General features: G+C 44.6%; 1 protein-coding gene across 5 annotated transcripts in view; it reads left to right on the forward strand.

Annotated features, from left to right (window-relative positions):
• SPOP (speckle type BTB/POZ protein) overlaps positions 1–8,535 on the forward strand; it is an 81,182-nt gene extending 72,647 nt beyond the window's left edge. For all 5 annotated transcript variants that reach the window (XM_073607808.1, XM_073607804.1, XM_073607807.1 and 2 more), the window contains exon 11: positions 118–8,535. In XM_073607808.1, the coding sequence (XP_073463909.1) occupies positions 118–262 (145 nt within the window). In that variant the 3' untranslated portion in view covers positions 263–8,535. The remainder of the gene's footprint in view (positions 1–117) is intronic.
• The last annotated feature ends 9,281 nt before the right edge of the window (positions 8,536–17,816 follow it).

The raw sequence follows: 17,816 nt of genomic DNA on the forward strand, positions 1-17,816 counted from the left end.
GGCTGGCCAGAGTTCTGCTTTAAATATGGTTTGAAAAAGTTAGTGATGACATTTGCTTATCTGGTAACTAGCGCTGTTTATTTCTTCTCATGTTTGTCTCCTGTTCTCTTCCTACAGCCACGCCTCTGATGTCATGGAAACATCTGGCTGGAAATCCATGGTGGTGTCTCATCCTCACCTTGTGGCAGAAGCTTACCGTTCCCTGGCCTCTGCCCAGTGCCCTTTCCTGGGCCCTCCACGCAAGCGTCTGAAGCAGTCTTAATACACTTTACAGATTGTTAAAAAACATAAATGTCCTGGAGCCACTCTCGTCTTTTCCTCCATCGCATGAGAGACACTGGTGGGGGAGGGAGCGAGAGCGGAGGATTCGTGACCTCCCCCACGTCGTGTGTGTTGTCACCCTTCTCTCCTTTGCCACGTGGCCGGACTGAGCCTTCTGTCTCCCGTATCCTGTGAGGAGCAGGGAGCATAATGAACAACTTGCCCTCCTTGCAGGCATTTCCCTGCCGGAACCTTAACTTATCGGGGGGTGGAGCGAAGTAACTGTTGCACCCATTCCCCTCTGGAGGACTTTGGAATTCTGACGTTAAAGGGCTGGGAGCTTTTCGCTGCCCTCTGACCCCAACTGTTATTATTTTTGTTTTTGCTCCTGGACAATATGGGGCTAAATATGTGTTTATACACTCTGGGATGCATTTTATTTTCTCTTAATATTGTGTTCCCTTATTTTGCTCCATTTCAGATTTCCACTACCATAGCTCTTCTTTTTCTTATGTTATTTGCTTTTAAAGCTTTTTCTCAAGAGGCTTTTCACACACACACACACACACACACACACACACACACACACACACACACACACACACACACACACACACACACACACACACACACACACACACACACACACACACACACACACACACACACACTGTCTTGTGTACCGTTGTGTATGGCTGACGTGTCAGAAAGTGGTTACAGTGCTGGACACAGTTTATTTTTTTGGGGGGGGGGATTCGTTTTTGGCTACCAGCCATGTTTAGGATTAATATTAATTTCTAAATAGGAGTCTGGGCGCCTCATAATATCTGAACACAGAGTAGCAAATGGGAGACGCTGTAAAACAGGGTGAATAAATATGTGTAGAATCTGTAAGCCAGCAGCCATCTGGGATTTTTGGGACATTTGGGGAAAACATGCTCCCATTGACATCTAGGGAATAAACGCTGGCTCTTGGGATTGGTACAGACCTGCGGCAGAAGGAAGTTGTGGTGACTGTACCAGTGCTGGACAAATCCCAGGTAGCCAATGTGCATGAAAATATATAACTGATATCATATTGATTTACTGTCAGTGGAAACCTTATGTACTTGTTTCCTCTAAAAATAAAAGGCACACATAAGGCTTAATTCACAAAGCTTTTTAACACAAGGATAAGTGCGATTGTCCTTTCCAAATCTAATTGACCTGAAACTGAAAATAGCTGTCACTTTTTGAAAATAAGGATCCTTTTCCTGGTTTGTTAGCTTTGTGGAGTGAGCCGTCAGCCATTGTGTACATTTGTCTATCAATGCTGGTGCCTAGTTGTCATGCTGATCCGTTACCTTCAATACATGAATTCACTGGCCTGTTAGAAGTATGCTGATCAGGGGTTCTGACTTCACCTGATGCATGCTTGTTTCAGTTCTGTGCCACAGAAAATATTGAAGCCAGAGACTGTCAGGCAGTTAGCATTTTTAGAAGCCTACATCTATCTCTAATGTCTGTTTCCTATAAAATTGGCATTTAGCTACTTGGTTGTATGGTATGGCTCCTGTGTTCTGTATTTGTGCCTCCCTTGGCAGTCTTCAAGTGACCGGTGCTTTGGAACGAAGAGCAATACAACAGGTTCACTTTAATGCCGCCCTCCACTGCAGCACATACTCCCTTTTTTTTTGCTCCACTGCTGCTCCTTCCAGCCATTGGGAGCCAGGAAAGGAAGCCTAGTGTAAACTTGGAGTCTCCTTAGCTGTAGGGTATACAAGGCTGAGGACCGTCTCCCCAACCTCATGTGATAGAGCCAGGCCAGTTGACAAACACTAGTGCTAGCATCAAAGTTAAAAAGGTTGAGCACACTCCAATGGCCAGGGAAATCCAGAATGTATTTCAGAAAATCCATATCACAGAAGTATCGCTGTTCCAGATAACAGGATGACAGCAGTTGCTAATGCATTTCATGCAGAATACGTTTAGTCATAACCGCCATGACTAAGCACATTCTGCTTTAACTGCTGTCATCCTGTTATCTGGAACGGTGATGTTTCTGTGATATGGATTTTATGCAATGCGTTCTGGATTTTCCTGGTCAACCTTTTTTTTTTCTCCCCTTTGATGCTTGGAGAACCACAATCACGGATTGGACCAGCACCTGATTGCACAGTGGAAGAGCCGATGTATGGCGAGTCCACCAGGCGCAGTGTTCGTCTTTTATTTGGTGATTTGCTAGAGCTGTTACATGAGGGAAGGGGAGAAAGTCACATGCTCCTCCATACCTGGAAGTAATCTCCTTTCTCCCAGCGGCTGCATATGAGTGGCAGGGAAGGTCCGAAATGGTGAGCCTGTGCTGCTGGGGAAGGGGGGAATAAAAAGAACCTCTTGCTTATCCTGACATAGACAAAGCACAGGTTTGCTTTCAGTTTGCTTGTGGTTTGAGGAGGATGGAACATGAATGCACATGAAGTGAAGATGAAATGCATGCTGGAAGCATAGATGCTGTAAATGTGTGTTCTCTGTTATGAAATGCAGTTTAAGCTCCAATCTATGTGTTGGATTAGAGCCTTTGCTGTGCCCCAGTGCCGAATATTATTCACTGCCCTGGGGAATGGGTTAAGATTCCACTGAAGGCCTTAGTAGTGTTCTCCTAAAAATACTGGGTGTAAGCTGCAAGAAGCCCAAAGTATACTGTCCTATTTTCATGGAGCATTTCCATATGTACTGGAAAAATTACTAATATGTTACAAGGAAGGTGTGTGTGTGTCTGTGGGCCAGTAAAGGAAACAGGTGCTCATGAAATTACAGATGTTGCCATTGTTGACACAGTAAGTGCCAGGGCTGTCAGTTTTCATTTTGATCTCACAAACCTAGTGTGGTCAGTTCATACCTGGAAGTATGGAGCCAGTGAAGTCTTAAATTGGTTATAAACCTCACACAAGATATATAAAAAAAGCATATCCCTCTATAGTTTGTACTTGTCTCGATTAAGAGCATTACGTATAATTTCTGGCTGCTTCGTTCCCCTATCAGCTTCTGACAAGTTTACCTGACACCAAGAGAAAAATAGTGACAGGGGAGGGAGCCCCAGCTGATTGACAGCCTCATCTCTGTTCCTGTGTGCTGTATGGAGGGGGGGCGTGTGTTCCTTCCCCCCAATCAGCTGTCAGCATTCTCTCTGGGCTCTACAGAGTGTAACTAAAATCCCCCCCCCCCCTTTTATTTCTGACAGCTCAGACAAGCTTTATACAGTACATTCTGGACTTTGGCTGTAGAGAAGACTGCAGTTATATAGGTACCATTTTTGTAGGAGGATTTTTCATCTCTGTATCACCTGAGGCCAGTCACTTCACTGCGTATATGTGAGGGTTTATAAGGGTTCCCTAACAGTGACAACGGCTGGCTACACCTGATCATTGTGTGTCAGCAAAGCCCCTCGTAAACTCCATCAGTGGATCTTGTCACAGGATGACCATGCATAAAAGCGATTGGGAGTCAGTTGTCTTCTTATTACAGGAAGTGGCCAAGCAAGGACTTTCCTGGTAGGGAACCCAATTCATTTTTAAATGAAAGCTTCAGATTTAAAAATTCATGTTAAAAACTTACATTAAATTTTAGTGGCTTGGTTCATATCTGATCATTTAAAATCCCTCCTTGCAGGCTTATCCCAGGTCAGTGATTCACTAGGTAGTAATGCCAGGATAAAAATTTGGAGCTTGCACTTAAATAATAATAATTAAAAAAAAATCTTAAAGCTTAACCAGCCCAGCTGTATCCTTTCACCAGGGCGCTCTGTTTGTTTTATCAGTTCAGTCACTTTTTTTAAAGAAAAAATAGATTGTTTTTCCATCAGTTTTTTTTTTTGTTTTTTTTACATTCGCTACCAATGCAAAAACAGACCATGTTTCCAGTTTTCATCAGTTTTTCGTCTGTTACGTTTTTTTAACTGAACAAAACTAGGGCTTTGATCCGTTTTCAAAAAAATGAATGTTGGCGGATGTAAAAGGATGATCATCCGTTTACATCCATTTTTCCATAGAGATGCATTGATGTCTGTTTTTCACCTGTCAACTGATGGATGAAAAACGGACCAACGGAAGCCCGTGTGAAAGGGGTCTAACGGTTGTAGGATTCCTAATAATTCCCTGTCCAAATGCTGTCTTCTATGAAAAAGTAAAAAAAAAAAGTTATTGTATATAATATATATTATATACTATAATAATATTTTGCCGTTTACCAACCACTAGATCTGGTGGTTGCATGTGTGTTTTTTTTTTTTTTGTTTTTTGTTTTTTAAAAGGTGAATTGGCCAAAAACACAGGTCTCGTCACGGTGCAACTACACTCACTCCAATATAATCTATGGAAGAGTAAGACCCCTTTCACTCTAGGGCCATGGCCACGTTCGAAGTAAAGCGCTGCTCGTTTTAGCGGTGCTTTTGCGACGCTTTTCGGCCACTAGCAGGGCACTTTTAACCCCAAAGAAGGGGTTAAAACCTCCCGTGTTGCGACGCTTCTGAATCGCTTTTTTTAGGCAATTCGGAAACACTGCCCATTCAATGCAACCCAATGTATACAGTGCTCCCAACCCGCCCCAAATATTCTGCTTGCAGGACTTTTCAAAACGTCCCCCCGGGTGTGAAAACACCCATTGCAGAGAATAGGCTATTTCTAGTGCTAAAACACTTGAAAACTGCCTCACTGTGAAAGGGGTCTTACATAGTCGCTCTTCGACAGCAGCGTTGTCAGCCTCTCGAGGATGGTATTTGCTGGACTAGTAGATTCAGATGGATTTAACAGATTTAGGGTCCATTCACAGGAGAGGTGCCCTTGGAAGCATTATCTGCAGTGGATCAGTTTTCAGAGGGCATTTGACAGGTAGCAATATATATCGCCGCCTCGGTGCCTGATTTAACCCTATGAATGCCACACTACCGCAGTGCAGTCTTGTGCATTTGGTTTCTGGGTGTTTTTAGTGCAGCCCTATAGACTTCTATTATTGGGCGTGTTGGGCATCGGAAAAGGCTGCAGAAAGTGATATGCTGTTTATTTTTTTTGCCACAGCCATGAGTGACTGCATGTCAGTGTTCAGGGGGGCGGTAAAACCACAACTCAGCTGGTCACTGTCAGTCAGCAGCTCTCTGCTCTACCCCCCCCCATGCTCACTGGAGTGCTGGGCTGTGGAGGGGGTGGGAGCGCTGGCTCAGGCTCTGAGCGACTCGCTGAGAGATTGAGCTGGGTGTCGGTCCAGGCATGTGGGCGGATCACGACTGCATTGTTGCCCTAGCCCGCTGTCTGCTGAAAACAGGTCACAGGAGTGCAGAATGAACTGCACTTCTGTGATCCACAGGATAAGTACAGTCAAACAAGCTTTGGCTGTACTTCTCCTTTAAAGCCTACCTCCAGTTTTAAGCAGTTACAGAATTTTTTTTTTTTTTTTTTTTTTTTATCCTTTTGGGATAAAGGTTTTACCCAAATGAATAAAAGCTGACTGCTGTACCTATCAAGCCCCGTACATACGTCAGAATATCATACAAAAAAATACCACTTTCGAAGCGATCGTGCGATAATGTGATTGTTTTACACAGCACTTGTCTGAAATTTTCCCAAAGGGACAAACAAATTTTTGTTCTGTTGTACGAAAATTTTTGTACTTTAGTAACTTAATTCATTTTCGAGATGGAGACTGCAAAAAAAAAAAAAAAAAGCACAGATCCACTTTAGAATAAGGACCCTTCAATGAGGCCTTTCACTACAATGCTGTTGGCGGATCTAAAGGAAATTGTACAATGATAGTATGTGGGTGGTGAGCTTTAGGGGGTTGAGACAAACCATTAAGCTGCCATTGGCTGCAGCTGGACAGCTTCATCTGTTAAATGGAAAAAATAATATAACAGATTTAGGCCTCGTCTACATCAGCTCGAATGCTAAATCACATGCAAGCTGTAGGGCAGTGGGATGCATGTGCAACATCATGGCAGTTGAAAATCAGAGGCCAAGATGGCAGCTTCCTTGCCTGAAAACTGGAGGGTTTAGTTCCGCTTTAAGTAGAAGTCTGCTTCAGTCCTATGTTAACTTAAACCTGCTCTAAGCCCTATACTAACTACCCTGTAAAAAGAAGATACATATACATACCTATTCTCTAGGTTCTCCGGTCCAGTCACGCGATCTCCCTAGCAGTCGACTTCAGTGAAGAAGAGACATCACCCATAGCCTTCCTAAGGGGCATCCGTTGTCGGCTGTCCCTCTTCTACTCTGAAGCCGATGCTGGGAGCTGATCACATGGCCGGAGCTCCCAAGGAATAGATAAGTATACACATCTTTCCTTAGATTTAGTGAGTATGGGGCCCTTAGAATGGGGGTGGGAGCAGGTTTAAATTTAGATAGGATTTGATTGAACTTCTACTTTAAAGGAGAAGTCCACCTAAAGCTTGTTTGATTGGACTTCTCCTGTGACCTGTTTTCAGCAGAGCGGACTGAAGTCTGTTCTCTGTTTGCGTCACCAATGTCAGTCCAGGCACAGCGTTACTCCCGACAATGGGAGTCTGGATCTGCTAGGTGCCTGGACTGACACCCGTCTCAGCCTCTCAGCAAGCCGCTGAGAGCCTAAGAGCGGCCAGCTCCGCCCCCTCCACAGCTCAGCGTTCCAGTGAGCAGAAAACTGTGACTGACAGCTCTCTCCTCATGGAGCTCTGAAAGCAGTGATTGGCGGTGTTCGATCACTCAGTTCTCATTGCAGAGGCGCCAGGGGACATGTGCAGCAAGGTAAGTATGAATGGGGGGGGGGGGTACCCATACTTCTCTTTTAAGCCTGCAATGGCAGCCTCTGTAATTCTCTCAGCACCGGTTTCCTTTAAAAGAGATTTATTTCTGTTTTTTTTAAGCCTCGTTCACATAGGCATATTCAGTGGCGGCCCGTCCATTAGGGGCGCTGCCCCCCTAATCCATGCGTACGGCCCCTAATCTACATGCAGGGTGTCGGATGCATAGATTGCAATAGGTTTTTTTCAGAAGCACATGGTTAGAACCGGAGGCTCTAATTGGCTTCAAAAAGGGTGGGCTTGAGGCACAAAGCACTTGGCAGGGGGGGCAACCTCCCCAAGAAAATTGAGCACCAGCCGCCACTGGGCATAAAGTATACAACTCTGTGACGGCCATATGTGCTCAGATGGATGCACAGGTGTTCTGTGCATCCCCGTACAGGCAGTCCCATTCATGTCTATTGAGATGCAGAAGCTGCACAGACACAGCCGTTACTCCCAATTTGACATCTGTGTGGCTGTCCCCAGAACTCACAATGTCTGCATTCAGGAACCCGTATCCATATGGATGTCCAATTGGGAGCAGCGGCTGTGTTCCAATAGCAATGAATGGGACAGCCTGCATGCGGATTCATGAAACTCCTGTGCGGGAAAATACAGCCATCAGACGGGTGTCTGCTCGTGTGAGAGAGGCCTTAATGCCCCACACACACGATCAGAAATTCTGCGAGCAAAAGTCGAATGTCAGCTTTTGGTCAAAAATTCCGACTGTGTGTATGCTCCATCGGACTTTTGCTGGCAGAATTCCAGCCAGCAAAAGATTGAGAGCAGGTTCTCTATTTTTCGGTCGGAAAAAGTTCCTATCCGCAAATGCGTTATTCTGTATGCAATTCGGACGCGCAAAAAATCACGCACGCTCGGAAACAATTTGACGCATGCTCGGAAGCATTGAACTTCATTTACTCTAACTATGGTGTGACCGTGTGTATGCAAGGCAAGCTTGAGCGGAATTCCGTCAGAAAAACCATCCAAGTTTTTTCTGACGGAATTTCTGATCGTGTGTATGGGGCCTTACAGAATGTTTGCTACTCTAGTATGATTTATAAACTTCAACAATTTGAATGAGCGTACCATGTGTATATAAACTTGCCTTAGTTGGCTTGAAGACCAGGTTTGGACAAGCTGTGGTAACTCATCTGAAACACTACACCTCCCAGCATGCCATGCTACCTAGTAGAATGCAGGCCATTGTCGCTGATGTAGGTTTTGGCCAGGAAAACCCTAACTGTTGACATTTTGATCATTAACTTGCTGCGTCCAGCTTTCTGTACCGCCTACATTTGACATAACTGCTTCATTTCCCCCCACTTTGGTAGTTTTGTACTCACAATATGCTCCTTTTGCTTTTGCTATGTCTATTTCTTACTTGCCGATGCTCCTCTGTCATTGTGAGGGTCACCACCGATGCTTAAAAGCCAGTAGTTATATTTTGTTTTTGGAAGATTATAAACAATGCCTATTTTGTATTGTGCATCACAATCCTTTTAAACGCATTCCATTCCACACAAGTTCAGCTGAATTAAAAGTACCCGTGCCCTTTGTGTAGAGAAAGGCTCACTGATCGTCAAGGCCTGTCTATAGACAGTAAAAGGAAAGTGGTGGAAGAATGGCACTGCCAGTGATGAAGGCTACCACTGAACCCTTAAAACTTCAGTACTTTGTGTCAACAACCTGGGCAAAGTATGCAGACTGGGAGTTCTGACTTGTTCCAGATCTGTGATTGTGACAGCCAGGAAATTAGTGTTTTCAAGAGATGTTAGGCTATAGCAGCCTGCATATAGATCTATACCAATCAAAATTTTTTTGATTCGATCAAAGAAACAAAATGGATTGCCTCTTAAAGTGAACTCCTGGATAGGTAAACATTGTCGAAATACATTCATCGTGTATTTTTACTTGAATTTTTGTGTGCTTTGTGTATTTCTTCCAGATCTGTGCAGTACTCCAGTGTGAAACGTTACCTCCCTGTAATAAAGACCGGTCACTGCTGTACTCTTTCCTTGTGCAGGGTGACTGGTCTTGTCTCCGCCCCTCCTGTAGGTTACTGCAGGCATCCTGTAATGGGTGGACCTGCTGGGCCCCTCCCACAATTCTACTCTCTGTACAAACTATATACAGCACAGTGATGATATCACTGCAACTTTTACAAGCTAATAACTGGGCTTGCACAGGCATTCGGTGCATTTATGATTTTTGTTATTGAATATGTTTGGATGAAAGTTTTTGTGTCCAGAGTTCAGCTTTGAAGGGGAAATCCATTTTAAATCATTTTGTTTTTGATTCCATTGTGGCAGTGCTTCAAATGTTGTTGCTGGTCAGAAAGTCCTCTCACGTTACCTTTAGCCCGGGTTCACACCTATGCGAATTAGATGTGCGTTTCCCAGCATCTAATTCGCATAGTAGGAGAATGTGACTGGCTCCCTATGGAGCCGGTTCACATATCTCCGGGGCGGCTGCGGAGCGCACTGCACAAAAACGCTGTGCGTCTTTGGCTCTGTTTCAGGGCCGAATTCAGGCATAGAATCGGCCCTGATTCATACCTGAAATGGGGAACAGGGACGCACAGCGCCCCTGTGCGATCCGCAGCCCGGTATAGTGTGAACTCGGGCTTAAAATTTTTTTATGGATGCTACCTAGGTCTTGTAAAGCAGTGGTTCTTAACCTCAGTCCTCAAGTACCCCCAACAGGCCATGTTTTGGGAACTTCCCTTAGATAAAATAGCTCTTATCAATACCATGTCATTGATATTGATTTAAAGCAGCTGTGCAAAGTAAAGGAAAACTTGAAAACATGGCCGTTGGGGGTACTTGAGGACTGAAGTTGAGAACCACTGTTGTAAAGGAGGCATAGCTGAGAACCCAGGAATCTGCTGATCTACGTTAAGGCTACGTTCACTCCGGTAGTTAAGGCTGGGTTCACACTAGCTGCAGCCACGGCTCACAGCAGGGAGTCCGGTGCGCCTCTGTTTACTGTTTCAGGTGCGAATCGGGCCCACATTTTTGCCTGAATTTGCACCTGAAACAAAGCCAAAGACGCGCAAGACCCTTTTCCAGTGCGCTCCACGGTTGCCCCAGAGCTGTGTAAACTGGCGCCATTGAGACCCGGTCACAGTCTCCTGTCATGCGAATTGGCACCCAATTCGCATCAGTGTGAACCCAGCCTTAGTCCAGTGCGAATTTTAGTGTCAGGAATCCTCTGATTGTTGCTGTGAGCAGCTAGGTGTGGCCTCCTGCCACGTTCACTATAACAGATTGCCAGCGGCTGCAGGTATTTGCAGCTGTCCTCTTAACCAGCGATTACCTGCAGTGATCGCTGATGGATGCACTTTGTGTGGGTCCAGCAGAGATCACCGCAGGTAATCACTGACTGTGCAGAAAGCCGCAAATGCCTGTGGCCACCAGCGACCTGTCATAGTGAATGGGGCCAGTGGCTGCACCTAGCTGCTCACAGCAAGAATCAGAAGACACCTGCCACTACAATTTACAGCGGCCTTAATCGCCAATGTGAATGTGAACCTTATGAAAACTCCTGTACAGAGCTATTCAGGAAAGGAGGCAGCTTTGGCTATAAGTGCAGAAAATAAATGCCGCCACCAAAAAAACAACTGGGAATGCCTTGTCACCCAAGTAAGCTCAAAATGTGACTGCAATATTCATATAAGGTTGTTGCCGTTTAGAGATACACTTCAAACACTGGTTTGCATGCTAAAGTCAAGTAGGTACAATCAATACCTCCTGCAGCATGTTTACATTACAGTACCAGATTTCTCCTCTGGGTGGTCCTGCAGATGGGATCTGTATTTAGAGCTCCTGGTTGTGTACTGACCAAGTGGATCTGCCTCGTAACATTACACAAGCTGGTTGGAAGCAGATAGGGGCACCAATTTAAACTGGTTCGGCAAATCTACATACTAGGTCTCATGCACACTGGACATTTTTACAGGTGCTGTTTTTGGCTTCAGGTGTTTTTCTCTGCAGCCAGTAAACTTCCCAGCATGTTATCCTATGTGTCCATGAACACATATGCTTTTATTTGCGTTTTTTGGCAGGAAAAAAAACCCAGAACTAGTGGGTTTTTGAAGAGTTTACAGCTGTAAAATTACTCTAATGCTCTGTACACACGAGCGGAATTTCTTTTTCCGTCGGAAAAATCATGGATGGTTTTTCCGACGGAATTCCGCTCAAGCTTGGCTTGCATACACACGGTCACACAAAAGTTCTCTGAACTTTCGACCGTCAAGAACGCGGTGACGTACAACACTACGACGAGCCGAGAAAATGAAGTTCAATGCCCCTGAGCATGCGTCAAATTGTTTCCGAGCATTCGTGTTTTTTTGCGTGTCGGAATTGCATACAGACGAACGGAATTTCCATCAAGAACTTTTTCCTTCGGAAAAATAGAGAACCAGCTCTCAATCTTTTGCTGGCGGAAAGTCAGACAGAAAAAGTTGGATGGAGCATACACACGGTCGGAATACCCGACCAAAAGCTCCCATCACACTTTTTTTGACGGAAGTTCCGACCGTGTGTATGCAGCATTATGAGCTTTTTTGAACCATAAGGTTTTGTGGGAGTATAGTTTTGCTGAAAAACGCATAATGCAAAACTCACGATTTTTTAACGCAGCATTCTACAGCTAAAGCTACTGGCGTTTTTATAATGTCTAATGTGCATTAGGCCTCCAAGTATACCCTTATTTTTCAGTGTTGGATAGAGGGGAGGTGGATTTGAACACCTGTGAGTTTGTATTGCTGTCTGTGCCCCTGTTAGGGAGAGCAACAGTCTCTAATAGTTCTGTTTACTGTTATTATCACTGTTATAAGTAAAAAAAATCCCAAATTCTGAGTTGTCCCCAGAAAAGTAATAGATGGGGAAATGTTCCAATGGGGTTCCCAAGAGATTCCCTTAATTTGCAGGGAATTACTCTCACTTCCTGTTTGGCTGTGGGACAGGAAGTGAAGGGAAGTCTTCACAATGGGACACAGATGACAAATATAAACCTTACAGGGGTTATAACCCTCCCTTACTCTATCCATAATGAAAAAACAAAGTTTTGCCTATAGTTCTTTCAGGTAGGTGGTGCGCAGTGACTGTCCATTGTTCTCTATGGAGCGGCCGATGTCAGTGGACATGTGTCCACTGACACCCGCTGGCATCCAATCCGCTAAAAACAGGCAAATGGAGATACGTTTGCCATCCGTCCGCTGGAACAGATTGGATGGAAAGGGACAGGCAGTCCGTTTCCATCCGACTGCCCCATAGAGAACGGCGAGCTGTGTCTGCTCTGCATAGTGGAGTGGACACGTACCTGTCATCAGGTGGATCTGCTTGATGGATTCTGCTCCGTCTGAAAGGGGCCTTAATGAAAAGCCTACTACCTTTGTTGTGAACGATGAAAATTTATTTCTTCAAGATGCTTGAAGATGAAGAGATGAATTAGACCTTGTTTTGTGTACTTTTACTGTTCGCTCAGAATACGTACTGTATATACTTTAGTGTGAAGGATATGGGCACAAGTTCATATTAACCAGAGTTTTGCCCAAGCAGGGCAAAGTTTTGGGATAATGCAATCTCCCCCACCGCCCCCAGGATGAATCAGTTTTTCTCATTGGTTTTTGGTCCAGGTAGCTACCATGGCCCATCAATTTCTACCGTGAGTGGGGTGATCAATCCCCCCCGCCCATCCAGGGGAACCCTAACTGCAAGGATGTCCTTATACCTGAGGCTTTAGTCTGGCTCCCAGGTGCCCTCTTTGTTGAGAGCCTTTCTGGGTTGGACTCCTTTGGTCATCTCAATGGTGCTGTCATCCCTGTGACAAAACAGATAGCCTGGTCCCTATATCCAATGATACCTAGGAAATATGTCTATAAAACTGTTGTTGCACAAATGCCAGAAGCATTTATGCAAGCTAAATGAAAAATAAGTGTAATTTTTCCTAGAAGATTAATTCCTATATCATCAGCTTCATCTAGTGACCAAAATACGCTATAGTTTTTTCTTTGGGATATTTGAGAAAGCAATACTTTATTTTGGCCACTAGATGGAATTAATGATACAGGTATTAACCTCTTAGAAAGATTACAGTGACATTTTGTTCAGTTTGCACAAATTCTTCTGACATTTGTGCAAGGATTATTTTAGAAATAGACCCCTAAGAGTACTACTGTAGTATCGACTGCACTGATTTTCCTAAAAACATTGTCATAGCTTTCCTCAGTCAGTATCCTTCACACCAAAGGGATAGGCTTGTGCATCTTGATGCTCCTCCTCTCCTGCGTGGCAGGCAGAAATAATCGCAGCCTTGGATTGTTAGCAGATAGAATATGCGAGATCCCCTGCTGGAGGTAATATAGGTCCAGAGGCCTTCATGGGACCTGATTACCTGAGTATAGGTCTTCCTTCTTTAGCTGATCTGCAGCCACTTGAAGAAGATTCTCCAGATATCTTCCCTTGTTTTGCCCTTTAGATCCATGTTCTGGGTTCCTGGTTAGGCAGGTCCTGTAGAGGTTTTTTTGTCAGACCCCAGAGACACCTCTAGGTGCTATTGTGGATGGTTTTTGTGTTCATCCTGGTGGCTTCTTGTCACCAGTCTGGGTAGAGGTATAGCTTCTATCTCTGTCTATCCGTGTGGGGGTGCCTCTTGTGCACCCTACCCAGTTTTAGTCAGGCTGACATTGTGGGCTTGTACCCTTGGGTTCTATACCAGTCTCAGTGGTCATTTTGCAGACCTTGTGTGTAATGTTATTGTGCTGTGATAATTCTAATATCTCTGGGTATCTTGTTTAATAAGATTGGTTGACTGGCTAAGCAAGCTATACCCACTCCATATCATGGAGTTTTCCTTCCCTTAATCCTAAAGCCTTGTACACACGAGAATATTGGATGAATATTAGTCCTTTTTTTTGCATGCTAGTCTCATATAGAAATTGAATATAACTTCGGAAGTGATATAATGTATTGCATTGTAATGTATTCTTTCATTTACGAGCATGCGTAGCCTTGCTCTTCCGATTTATTTTCGGACGAAAACTGTACTAATGAAACAAAAATTGTATGATCTGGTACCATACAAGAAAAATGTTCATATTTGTCTCTTCTAGTAATTTCGAATGAACCGTTATGATCGGCTCTTGAAAGCTGTATACTAACGAGCAGATTATCGTACGACTGCTTTGAAAGCAGTATTTTTCGTCTGATTTTATGATCCTGTGTACTAGGCTTAAGTGTTACGAATGTAAGGCTTGGGACTCTGTGTAGACTGCATGGTCTTTTTTGTGGACCTGGTTTTGTCTAAGTTTCCTTCTGGGGACCTGTTCTCCTGTGGGCTTGTCCCAGTGTTACACACAGAACATTAAGGGTCTGTTCTTCTTTATCAAATAATAACCTGTTTTGGGGGGTTTTTGGTTTCACCCGCTTTCGCTGGATCAGGTCCAGTATGCCTTTTGGGTGGAATAATTCACCTCTGGTAGTGTTCTCATATATCCTAGTCTGGTGCATCAAGTTTATCCTCTGTGGTCTCCCTTTGGCCATTGGCAGCTTCCCATGTTTTGCAGGGAGCTTCACCTCATCTGATTCAGATTCAGCCATGGGTCCTTGAGGGTGGTTCTGAGTTGCAGATAGTCTCCAGTTCCTTCTTGTGAGCCTGTCATGGCTGTTGTCCACTCCTCGATTGAATTGGTTTTGGACATCCTGATCCTGTATCTATAAGAAAGACAATTCGATTTTTATACTAATTTTAAAATCTACTTCTTGGAATCCACTAAAGGAGATGGTTGCCACCCTCTCTGTTTTTAGCTCTTGCCCTTGGTACTGCATTTCCACAAAACTGAGACATACTGGGTAGAGGAAGGGTTGCCAGTGTTCAAAGCTCAGCAGTAAATCCTGACTGCATCTGAATTCCTGTTCAAAGGACTCTGTGAAATAGATTTTAAAATGAGTACAAAGTAGACCATGTCGCCAGTCCATACATTTTGTGTGTACATTTAATGCAGGGGTGTCAAACTCAATTTTATTGCCGGCTGCATCAACAGTATGGTTGCCCTCAAAGGGCTGCTTGTATCTGTAAGGCTAGATGTCCAGAGCACCCCCCCCCCCCCCCCTTACATCAGATATAAGGCGCCCCCCCCTACGGTCAGAAGTCAGAAGTTCCCACCCTCCCTTACATCACCGTGCACCCTTATTTACCTTGTGTAGACATCCAAAGCCTTGAGACTTCTGCTGGTTGCCCTCATCTTGGATGTGATGGCTGCAACTCCAGCACACTCTAAACTAAGTATTGCCTTTAGCGCCTCCCCTGGGTGCTATAATCATTTTTAAAAAGGAAAAATGCTGCAAGTAAGCAACTTTTGAGGTTGGTGGAAGAGTTTCTTTAATGGCAAGTATTCACAATTGAGCAGTACAGCCGTTGCCATTATTTTCAACAATTCCCATGCCAGCTTCTCTATGAATATTTTCCAGAGTAAAGAGGCCTACCTAGGGGAGCCAGTGGAAGCAGCTGGTGGCCCAGTCGAAGTGTGCATGACACTGCAGGCAGTGGTATTGCTGACAGGGTTTGAAAAGTTTTGTTTATGAGAAATCTGTCACTTGTGTTCTGTATTATTTCCAGGACAGTGACATCATTCATAATAAAGCTGGATATGTCATTCATATAAAATCATCATTCTTGGCAAAGCTGAGCCTAGTGTGCACAAAAGACCTCAAAGAATAGCAGCTGCCATCTAAGGTTTCTCACATCGATCTGCTATAAAATTATGACCACTGACAGGTAAAGTGAATAATATTGATTTTCTTGTTACAATGGCACCTGGAAGTGCGTGGAATATGTTAGGTAGCAAGTGAACATGTTGTCTCTGAAGTTGATGTGTTGAAAGCAGAAAAAAAGGCATGGATAGGATTGGAGCAACTTTGACAAGGGCCAAATTGTAATGGCTAGATGACTGGGTCAGTGAATCTCAAAAACTCTTGTGGGTTGTTCTTACCAAAGTGATCCAAGGAAGGAAACTTGGCATCAGGATCATGGGTGGCCAAGGCTCCTTGATGCATGTGGGAAGCAAAGGCTGGCCAATGTAGTTTGATCCAATAGAAACTACTGTAGCTCAAATTACTGAAAAAGTTAATGATGGTTCTGATACAATGATGTCAGAACACTATTTGTTGTGTACAGGGCTACATAGCCGCAGACCAGTCAAGGTGGCCATGCTGACCTGTGTCCACAGCCAAAAGTGCCTACAATGGGCACGAGAGTATCAGAACTGGACCACACAGCAAAGGAAGAAGGTGGCCTGGTCTGTTGTATTAAGTTTTCTTTTACTTGTGGATGGCAGGGTGTGTGTGCATCGCTTGCCTGTGGAAGAGGTGGTACCAGGATGCACTATGGGAAGAAGGCAATCTGGTGGAGGCAGAATGATGCTTTGTCGCAGTAGCGGCTAGTCCATTAGGGGCGTGTGGGCGCCACCCCCTCTCTTCGCACCACCCCCTTGATGCAGTAGATAGATTCCTGCATAGCAGGATTCATGTGTCTGGCCCCTTTCAGGGCACCGGGCGCATGAATTACAGTGGCCAGATTTTTTTTTTTTTTAAGCACCTGATTAGAGTCACAGGCTCTAAAAGGCTTCAAAATATCGCAGAGGATTCAATGGGAGCCCACCCAGGTGTGTTGCAACAGTGAATGAATTTTCGCTGTTGCAACGCTGATCCTCCTCCCGGGCAATTGGGAAGCAGGTATGAAACTTGTTTCCGGATTGGCCAAAACATCAGGGGATCCTATTGGACGCCTAGCACCGGGAGAAGCAGAGAGGAGACGCACCGCGGAGGCTGCGCCAGGAGAGGACACCGGAGCAACTTTCCCCAAGCACGCCACGCTTAAGGACAGGGCTGGAAGATGGCTGCATCAGCTCCGACTTCTGCTCTCACCGCCCGCATCCAGGGTAAGGACAGCGGGTGGTGGTGGGGGGGGGGGTTGCTGGAGGTGTTAGTGCCATGCCGCACCACGGGGGAGGGTAGGGTTCAGTTGTGCTAGTGCGGCTCCACCAGCGGCCTGGGCGGGGGGTTGGCCTCCCCCCCACCCAAAAAAAAAAAAATCCATGCCTGGATGGATCAGGGCTGTTTTGACAAAAGGGGGTCCTACTCAATATTGGGTGGGTGGTCAAAATATTATGGCTGATCGGCGTATGTTCTTTCTTACTGACAGGTTCACCTCTTTATAAGACCTGGAGCAAAAGAGACGTAAGTTGCCCATGGCAGAAGATTTCCTAATTTATTCACAGTCACTCTGTGCCATCTATAGCAACTAGCCTGGCTCTCTACCACTTTGTCTAGAATAGTTGCGAACAATTATTTTGGAATCTGATTAATTGGTGTAGACATAGCGAATTCTGGAAGGTAACTCACCACCATGTAAAGCTGGCCAAACACCAATAGAATTTTTAATTTTTGTAGCATTCGTTCATTTTTCTAATGGTTAGTGAAGTCTAATCATTTTTCTAATGGTTTGTGAAGCCTAATCAACGTTCATTTTTCGACTATAGTGCCAAGAAAGTTTGAAGGAGCAGGACAGGACATTTTTCTCAAATTACTGAAATACTGAAACGGTGAATGCGTTTTTTGCTCAGGAACAATTGTGCATGTTGTATTGAAACCCACTTAATACATCTGGGATTCCATTTGAATAACAGGTCTGGATGAAATTTTTCGGTTTTAAATTAAATTCGTTGACTCAATGATGGCAAGAAGGAATGTTTTGACAAACG

The sequence above is a fragment of the Aquarana catesbeiana genome, linkage group LG12 (assembly GCF_042186555.1).
Source record: "Aquarana catesbeiana isolate 2022-GZ linkage group LG12, ASM4218655v1, whole genome shotgun sequence".
Taxonomy (NCBI): domain Eukaryota; kingdom Metazoa; phylum Chordata; class Amphibia; order Anura; family Ranidae; genus Aquarana; species Aquarana catesbeiana.